We start from the raw sequence: 9,290 nt of genomic DNA, 5'->3' as shown, positions 1-9,290 counted from the left end.
TATTGCTGATTATGGCTTACAGCTTAAGAAAACTCAAATATCCTATCTCTAAATATTAGAATATCATGAAAAAGTATACTAGTAGGGTATTAAACAAATCACTTGAATTGTCTAATTAACTCGAAACACCTGCAAGGGTTTCCTGAGCCTTGACAAACACTCAGCTGTTATAAATCTTTTTTTTTACTTGGTCTGAGGAAATATTAAAATTTTATGAGATAGGATTTTAGAGTTTTCTTAAGCTGTAAGCCATAATCAGCAATATTAAAAGAATAAAAGGCTTGCAATATTTCAGTTGATTTGTAATGAATCCAGAATGCATGACATTTTTGTTTTTTTAATTGCATTACAGAAAATAAAGAACTTTATCACAATATTCTAATTTTCTGAGACAGTCCTGTATATATATATATAGATACACACACATATATAAATCTTACCTGTGAATCCTTCATGATGCTCGTAACATCTGGCTGGATTCTGTTGGCGATGCCAAAGTCGATCAACTTCAGCGACGCGTTCACGATGACGAAATTGGCGGGCTTCAAGTCACTGTGGACAATTCCTGCATGAACACAAAAATAATAATAAGTATATATTTTGAAAAAAATTTGTTCGAAATGAAGATCGCCTTTGCGTGCCAGTTAGTAAACCGGACCGTGTTTGTGGATGGTCTGGACGGCCTCCAGCATGTTCTTCCAGTAGAACTTCCTCTCCAGAGGATTCACCGTCTTGCGGTTCCTCAACCACGTGTTCAGATCCAAGTTTCCACACTCCATCCGCATGTAGATGTAGCTGTCGGTTATTTCGCTGCAGACACATATACATCCGACGTGGTTACATGAACTATTCCAGATCTCTATTTTGGATACAAATAGGGCTTTTAAAAAGAAATGGACATGTGCTTACTAGTCGTAGAGCTTGATGATTTGATCGCTGTACTGCTGCAAGCGGTTCAGATGTTCGATCTCATTCTTGTAGCTTTCTATCGTCTGAGCGTCCGCCTCCTCGACGTCGACGCACTTCACAGCAAACAGCTGCTTCTTGTGATCGAGCACCTGGTAGACCTGGAGCAAAGAAAACAACGCTCGCTGATTAGAGCTGCAAACAGCATGAAAATGATCTCTGCGACATAATGGGATCAAACTAACGTTTTTACCTTACTAGATCCACCATGTCCAATCATCTTGAGGATGACGAACTGTTTGCCCTTAATGGTGATGGTTTCATTTGACAACGCAGAGAGGGACAACTAGAAGTGAATGGAAACAAGTCATTTCATCACGTTAGGACAGTTGACGAGTGATTCCACAACCGAAAACAGTCTCTCTAAGTTTCACACTGCAACACAAGCTACGTAGATCTCTGCTTGTACACATTAATTGTGCATTTCATCATCTGTGCCCAATCATTTCATCCATAAAGGACTGTGTAGCATAAGACTCAGTGGAAATTAACCAAGATTACAGGTTTGGTCGAAGCTGTAACAGAAAAACAGCTTTTCTTTTTTGTGTGTGTTTTTTATATATACTGTTTTCAGATATATATATATAATTTTCTTTTTTTCATATATTTTGTTCTTATTTTTTTTTCCATATATATATATATATAGTTTCATATATATGTATGAAAATATATATATGAAAATATATATAACAGTAAAAAGAAAAAAAAGAAAAGCTTTCCGATTGCCGGACCGGTTACAACAGGTGTTTGGTGTTACGGAGGAACTCGTGGACACATGCAGTCGGTCCCCTTGAGTCTACAAATAGATTTAGTATCCAAGATAACAGCAAATGTAGAGCGTGAACGTGTTGTACCTGTGGAGTTTGGAAGCACGGCGCCTGGTTTAGTGGCGTGGGGAGGGACGGCGTGGGGAGGGACGGAGTGGGGCGGGACGGAGTGGGGAGGGACGGCGTGTGGAGGGACGGAGTGTGGAGGGACTCCGTCAAACGAGGAACAGGTCTGGGGTCAGGAGGTGTCGCTCGTTTATCCTGAGAGGAAAATCATGTGATCAGCATGAGGGTGAGCTTATAGGAAACAATGCTGTGAAGTGGCCAATCACAAGTAAATCCATATTATATCAGAATTAAGAGGCAGAATGGAGATTACAAACTAAGAGAAAATAAAGTAGTTGTTAGTCATGCACATATTTGTTCAGCAGTAGCGAATGTCATCAGACCTGTGGAGAAATGTGCCGGTTGAGGAGCGTCGGCATCTTCCACTCAGACGACGGCTCCTTGCCGGCAGCTTTGGGCTGTTCGGCCGGCCGCTTCACGGGGACCCGAGCCGGAAGATGGACTTCCTGGTTTCTCCCACAAGCGGACACGTTTACCGCAGCAACCGGTTGCAAATCTACAAGAAAAGGCGGCGAAATGAAAACCTTGTTTCACCTCAGGGTTTCACGGTGAACGGCTCCCCTCGGTTCACCTCTACCTGCGGGAGGCTCCTCCTCCTCCTCCCTGGAGGGCATCAGCCGTTTCTCCCCCGCCTTCAGGTTACGGACGGCCATCTCCAGCAGCTCCGCCGGCCGGGCATTCAATGCCTGGGCTTTGTGCAGAATTGAAGTGGCTTTGATCACATTACCTTGAAGCGAAAGGAGGAGAAAAATATTTGTATCGTCACTATGTTTATCCAGTAAAATGAACACTTGTCTAGCCAATCCTTCTATAACATAAAGGCAGAGCTTGTAAGAGTATTAGGACACTCCCACATCTGTACAAACTACTCACTTGCCAAAAACAAACCTGCATGTGTTCCATGAAACATGCATCTATAAAACTGTGTTGGATGAGATTTTATGAAAAATGAAAATAGAAAAATCGTTCTACCTTGAGAAATCTCAAACTGGGCGTGTGCCACGTGGACAAAGGCAAAGCCTCTACAGTTGGATCTGGCAACGATGAACTGGTCCTGGGCTTCATCGGGGTCTTCAATCCTGAAAGATGGAAAAGACGAGACATTTATACTTCATAAAACGGGAAATAAAGATTGTTGAATTAAAATATGTTCAAATTCAATGCACTGATTTGAAGCAAGCAGACACATCCAGACACACGAGACATGTGATATGACGATGGTATTATTTAATAAATGTCATACATATATCTGTCTGAGCGATCTGAAATGAAGGTTTGCCAAAATGTTGAACAGAGTGGCGATAAAATACAAAACTAAAGAAGTATTATGTTTTAAGTCATTCGGATTACACGCATTGATCAGAGATAATGCTGTGAAACTGATCATAATCTGGAATTTGTTTTCCTCACCCCTTGAGCTCTGCATATCTGACCAGGATTCGGGCGTAGCTGTTGTTCTTGCTGAACTGTTTTATCGGCAGCCGGGAGATGATTTTTGAGTAACAGTCCTTGAGCTTGTTGACGTCTGTGTGAGGCGAGCCGCTCTTCTCCAGGTTCATCAGGTACGTCCAACACGACTCGGGGGAATTGATATTGACCACCTGGTCGAAGTTGAACGTCACGTCTGCTGGGGGGAGGGGGGGAATACATTTATTTTTACAATCAACACGTGAAATGATGAAGGCACTTGCAAATGACACTGTAGTACAAAATGTAAACCATACTTAGATATATCATTTTTACCTCTTAATTTAAGATTTAATAAAACATCTTTTTTTTGTACCAAAACACTGGCGATGCGGAAGATCTCGCGGTAGATAATGACGAGAATAAATATGAAACCAATTGTAATTATACCCTCTGAAAGAAGAAGGCAATCTGGTTTGAATCGTCATCAAACACTATTACTGCGCCCACGGCTCTGAACGTTTCATTGGAAACCACCCGTGTCGTACCGTCTATCCTCGGGGCGTCCCGTGTGTCGTGTGTGTGAAGGTGTGTGGTGGTGGAGTTCACGGCGGCCTGGTCCTCCCAGGGGAAACACTCTGGACTGACGGCGGGCGGCTGAGAACACAGCAGAATATAAGAGAGAGCGACACGACCCTTCCTTCTTTCACTCAATGTCGTGATGATTCTGACATTGCTCCACCCAAACTTCGGGAGCTCGCTTCTTTTTTGTTTCACTCACTCGATCGTAGAAACGATGCACGTCATTTTTCTTGGAAGACGACAGGCCGAACAGCGGGTTCACGTTTGAGCCAGAAGTTTGCCTGAGACAAAATTAAACAAATTAAGTATCAACACATCCGGCACTTGAAATTAATTGTTACACATGTGATTGAAAGATTTAGGTGTTTCCATGCAAAGTGAACTGTGAAGTGATATCCATCTATTTCTACAATGAACAACATCTTCCTCAGACTTCTATACAATCGGACTTCTTTCATCCTCTAGAGGAGTGAACGCTGCAGGTCTGCCGAGACTCTCAACTCCTTTCAATCCAGATCCAAGACTTTTCTGTTTGCTGTTGTCTTTAATTAAACCAGATTTAAAGATATGAATACATTTCTGCATTTTATTTCTTAAACTGCAACTTTTAATCTATTTTTAGCTTTTTAATATTTTACATCTTTTCTTTTCGTTTTGATGATTTATAGTGAATCACTTTGAATTGCCTTGTTGAAATGTGCTATAAAAAAATAAGATTGCTTTTACTCTTGATGACCATTTGAAGGAATGCAACTAGAGGAATATCATTTCATTTGGCGACCAAACTGTTTTCATGCAGTATTCCTCCAAGGGATAATAAAACATAAACACATTTGCAAATAAATGTCAGTATAGAGAACTACCTGGACATGCTGGTGTGGATTGATGCATCATTCCCCTTTGAGGGCCTCTCATTAATGTTGAAATCATCATCCTTTTCTGGGATGGAGAAAGGTACAATGGGAACTCTCCCTGGCTGGAATACAAAAGGGACATTTTGTAATTCATTTCATACAAACTTTGGAATAAAATGTCAAGAAACACAGTAAAAAAGGATCACACAGAAAAGGCATGTGTAATAACACAAGTAGGCTGAAACGTAACTCTTACCATGCCAACTATTCTCTTGCAATGAGATCCAGGTCTCCAGCCTGATGGTTGGTCATCTGCCGATCCACCAAGAGCCTCCGACCTGAAGACATCGACATGAGATGTGATGCTTCCTGAATCAAACTGAGGTCTTATTAGAATATTAGAAAGTGTCTTTTTATTCTTACCCGGAACCAAAAATACTGGAGAGCTGCAAGTCGCCGGTGCCGTCCGATGTTCTGCATACTTTTTGGAACACGGAGCCCTTTTTGACAGAACCGTGCACATTACTGTTTGACAACTCTGTCAAAAAAAGAAGAAAAAAACACAGCGAAATGAGAAACTCTGATAATGAGAAGTTACGTGTATTCTGAACGGCTGTACAGCAGTCAACCAAGGTCATTTCGTGGAAGAAAAAAATACTCACGAGGTACATTTTCCTTATCCTCTAAACAGAAGAGGCGTGTTTTCCCCGGCTGGAGGCTTTGCAAGGCAGCCTCCAGCAGCTCCTTTGGTTTGGCCCCCAGTTCAATAGCATTCTGCAATATGTAAAGGCCTCTCTTTGTGTTGCCTGGTCAGATGACACAGTAAACACTGAAACACCACAGATAGCAGCAGCATGTCATGAGAATGTGCTTGTATGTACAAGACCAACAAACAAACCTACCTTGGGAATGCTCAAACTGTGCATGAGCAATGTGAACAAATGCAAAGTTCTGGCTATGAGATCTCGCCACGTTGAAGTTGGCTTCTGCCTCATTGACGTCTTGAATTCTAATAAATACAAAAAAACAGGGAAAAACGACTGAATGCCCAACCTACTGCTTTTGGAATGGCATTACATTATGTATTTAATCTGGCCGACTCAATCTACTGATGAATACAGAATTCAAAGTCGAAGGATACAATCATTTCATATATTTGAGTATCTGGACACTCACGCTTTCAGCTCAGCAAATCGGACCAGCAGCCTGGCATAGCTCTCATTCTGACTTTGTGTCCCCAGCGGCATGTTGGAGAAAACTCGGGTATAAAAGTCAATAAGTCTGGTGAGGTGGTTCCGATCCAAGTGGGGGTCCCCTTTCTTCTCCAGGTCCGCCAAATATGACTGGCACGACTCAGGGGAGTTTGAGCCGATAACCTGCTTAATGTTGTCCGTGTCATCTGCAACAAGTGCACAGTGTTATTACGACTTAAGTACAGTATGTACACATGGATGCTGATGGAAACAGATCTGACAGTGACGGGACTACCGGGCCATTACCGTCATTGAAATACTTTTTTATTTTGTTTATCTTATGATAGAGCATGGCAAGCTGGTGCTTCCGGTCCGTGTGCTCCTCTTCTTCCATCTGAAATAGAGGGGCAGACTCATAACATTAGTTTAGATGTACATGCTGCCTTGAACGAAAATATACACCAATATCCTTTCATTTCTCTGTTAAACAAAGTGCATACGTGACGCTATGACATGATTTAGTAGGCCTTACTCCTTACTTTCTCTCTCTGCAAAACCGGTAACAGTAGAAGTGACGTTTAACACATCGGCCATGGATGTGGGTAGCTGCACAAAAGTTAAGAGAACTAAATAAAATATCTCCCAACGTATTTTGGTGGCGTTTACAATCTGAATTAGCTCAATTAGCTCGCGTGAGCTAGCTACATGTAGCTTACTATTAGCGTGTTGTTTGTGAGCGACTTGGTTTCGCTACGGGCTACACAAACTCAATTATTATATAAATAAACACGTGCACGTGCATGTTCATTGGCAATAAAGCAACATTAGTCTTTAAAAACATCTCACCTTGTTGACGATGTCAATAATCCGGTGTATCTTTATAGAGCACAAAAAAAAGGCTCGACTTCAACTGCCAGTTTTTAAATGTGCCACTTCCGTCCCGGTCGCGAGCTGATTGGCTCGTTTGTGGTGACGACAGCGTTGGTTGTGTTTATAAACAAGCGCGCGCACTCCGCCACGAAGACAACTTTCCATACGGTCGTGTTAATATGTGTAATAAATCGCTTACGATTTATTATCATACTATATTCTATATATTTTGAGTTACCTTATATTTTATTTGCATTCTTAAGGTTTTGTATTTCTATCAGTACAGTTCATTTTCTTTATATAGAAAAATTACCATGAGCAGTGAGTCATTCTCTCTGTATGTTTTTGTTTTTTTACGTCCCATAATATTTTTAATAATAGGATCAGTATGAAAATGTATCTATATGTTTCAAGTGCTTTCCATCTTAAAATATTTCACGCAAAATGTAAAAAAATAATCAGAAACTAATTTAAAACCAATGAAAATATGAACGTGTATAATCATATTTTCCAACAAAAGCTGTTAACGTGACAGCCCTTAAACCCAGTGATATTATCTAAACACACAGGAATGTGTATAAGAATAGTCAGAAACAAATGTAACGGTTTACAATTTAAAAAAGTATATATGGGGATTAAGAAGCGTTGTCACGCGTTTATTTTCCGACAGTACGTGAACGCAGCAGATCCACGCTGCACTTCCCTGTTCTAGCTTCCTCGGTTCCTGCTCCTCCCAGCTCAAAGATGGCAGCCTCGGGACAGAGATGAGAGACGACACGAATTTAGGAGTTTTGTCATGAAACCACATCGGGGTGCACAGCTGTTACGTCCGTGGTTTTAACGTGACAGCGACATAATTCGTCAACGCCAATGTGTCGTTTCGCGAAGCCAATTAGAGGATTCAGAAAGATCATGTTTGTTCTGTGGGCTAAGCTAGCAAGCGACGGTTAGCAAATACATGATCGTGCCTCGTCTGCCGTACAAGAAGCAAGCAGCTGCTCTGCATACGGCGTGTTGACATTTTGCAAGGTGGGTGTTTGTATGATGGCTAACTAATCCAATGCCAACATGTTGCGGATGTGTAGCGTGGACGCTGTTGCGTTTAGCGTTAGCATACACGTTGACAGAACTGGTCTTGTACCTTCACGGTAACCGTATAATTGCATTTATTAGTCGTTAAGTGTGTCCATTGTATCGTTGTTAACATTTGCATACACTCTACTAGAAGCCAGCTAGCTAACGCTAACTGTCTCCGGTTGCTCACAAGCACTTGCAATAAGATGCTAGGTTCGTTGTCGGTCCGTAATGTTCATGTACCCCAGCCTCATTTTCTTTTTAAAGGGATCATTCCTGTCCAACTGTTGTCAATGTAATGCTACCCTGCATATGAATATGTCCAACGCTGCTTTAGAAAACAAGTCTCGGTTATCGCTGTCAATCCAAACGCTTAACATTTCCTCTTTTCCATTTCCCCACCAGCTCAAATCCATCATGGCCATCACTCAGTTCCGTCTTTTCAAGATCTGCACATGTCTAGCCACCTTACTCTCTTTCTTTAAAAGGTTGATATGCAGGTGAGCGCGACCCCTGATGCACACTAGTATTCTCTTTCATGAAGATCAGGTGGATGCACTTTAAACACGATCCAACCAATTCAGAAAGAATGTACTGATGCATGTTGCACACATCTGAGCCGCAACTAAAATGCTGTTTTTTTCTATATAATTAACTTGAATATATAGTCCGTGTTTCTCATATTGACGGAACACAAACCAGATCATTGATTTGTAGCAATGCAGGGAGAGTTTCAACTTGTGTTCTAAGGCGAGTATATCTGTACGAGTAAACTTCTGTACGCTTTGAAGAAAATATAAGAAGCCATGTTTAAATCCCTGTCAGTGGATCACTCTCTACGTTGGAAGTCTGGTCATACTGTTTGGTTACAATGTTGCTGCTTCTATTGTCAATGTTAAATGAGTCATGTTTGACCTTCAGGACTGGAAGGGGTCGCAAGCTCAGTGGAGATCAAATAACTCTCCCAACAACAGTGGATTTTTCTTCCTCTGTTCCAAAACAGGTCAGTGTTGTCTCAATCCACCGCCCTGTGAAGTTCAACGCATGTCGTTCACTATCATGACAATACAAACTGCAGATATAATCAGTTTATATCAACAGTTTTGCTTATTTGCTTATAAACTGTAACTCTGTAATTCCTATGTATATGGATAATTTAAAATTGTCTTTTATTGTCTCTTCTGCACAGGCAGAGGTTGAACAATGGAGCTCTTGGGATGAAGATGCTCCTACGAGCATTAAGATTGAAGGTGGCAACGGAAACGTTTCCCCGACAGGCAACGAGATGGACGAAGAGCCCGACTACTTCAAGGACATGACTCCCAACATCAGGAAAACACAGAAGGTATGTCCACAGACAGAGTAGCAGGTCAACTAAGTGTTGCCCAGCAAACGCCAAACTTATGGTATACTGAATATACAAACACATTTTTTCCCATGTCTCTCTTTCG

General features: G+C 41.5%; 2 protein-coding genes across 2 annotated transcripts; one reads left to right on the top strand and one right to left on the bottom strand.

The window, feature by feature from the left end:
- Positions 1-440: 440 nt before the first annotated feature.
- LOC130191630 (dual specificity protein kinase Ttk-like) lies at positions 441-6,832 on the bottom strand (the record flags this gene model as incomplete). The annotated part of the gene is made up of 20 exons (XM_056411278.1): positions 6,742-6,832; positions 6,435-6,501; positions 6,202-6,289; positions 5,879-6,101; positions 5,605-5,711; positions 5,365-5,508; positions 5,126-5,240; positions 4,959-5,040; positions 4,712-4,824; positions 4,048-4,129; positions 3,815-3,923; positions 3,270-3,486; positions 2,832-2,938; positions 2,437-2,586; positions 2,183-2,355; positions 1,821-1,994; positions 1,160-1,252; positions 910-1,067; positions 659-810; positions 441-565 (listed from the first exon to the last, which is right to left on the bottom strand). Coding segments are annotated over exons 3-20 (2,412 nt in total), but the record flags the coding sequence as incomplete, so codon positions are not given.
- A 655-nt stretch (positions 6,833-7,487) lies between these two features.
- LOC130191629 (receptor-binding cancer antigen expressed on SiSo cells-like) lies at positions 7,488-9,205 on the top strand. Its single transcript, XM_056411277.1, has 4 exons — positions 7,488-7,794; positions 8,245-8,339; positions 8,761-8,842; positions 9,029-9,205. Exons 2-4 carry the CDS (start codon positions 8,257-8,259, stop codon positions 9,203-9,205), a joined length of 342 nt encoding a protein of 113 aa, XP_056267252.1. The 5' UTR covers positions 7,488-7,794; positions 8,245-8,256.
- The last annotated feature ends 85 nt before the right edge of the window (positions 9,206-9,290 follow it).

The sequence above is a fragment of the Pseudoliparis swirei genome, unplaced genomic scaffold, assembly GCF_029220125.1.
Source record: "Pseudoliparis swirei isolate HS2019 ecotype Mariana Trench unplaced genomic scaffold, NWPU_hadal_v1 hadal_192, whole genome shotgun sequence".
Lineage (NCBI taxonomy): Eukaryota > Metazoa > Chordata > Actinopteri > Perciformes > Liparidae > Pseudoliparis > Pseudoliparis swirei.
This window is presented reverse-complemented; position numbering and strand designations above follow the sequence as displayed.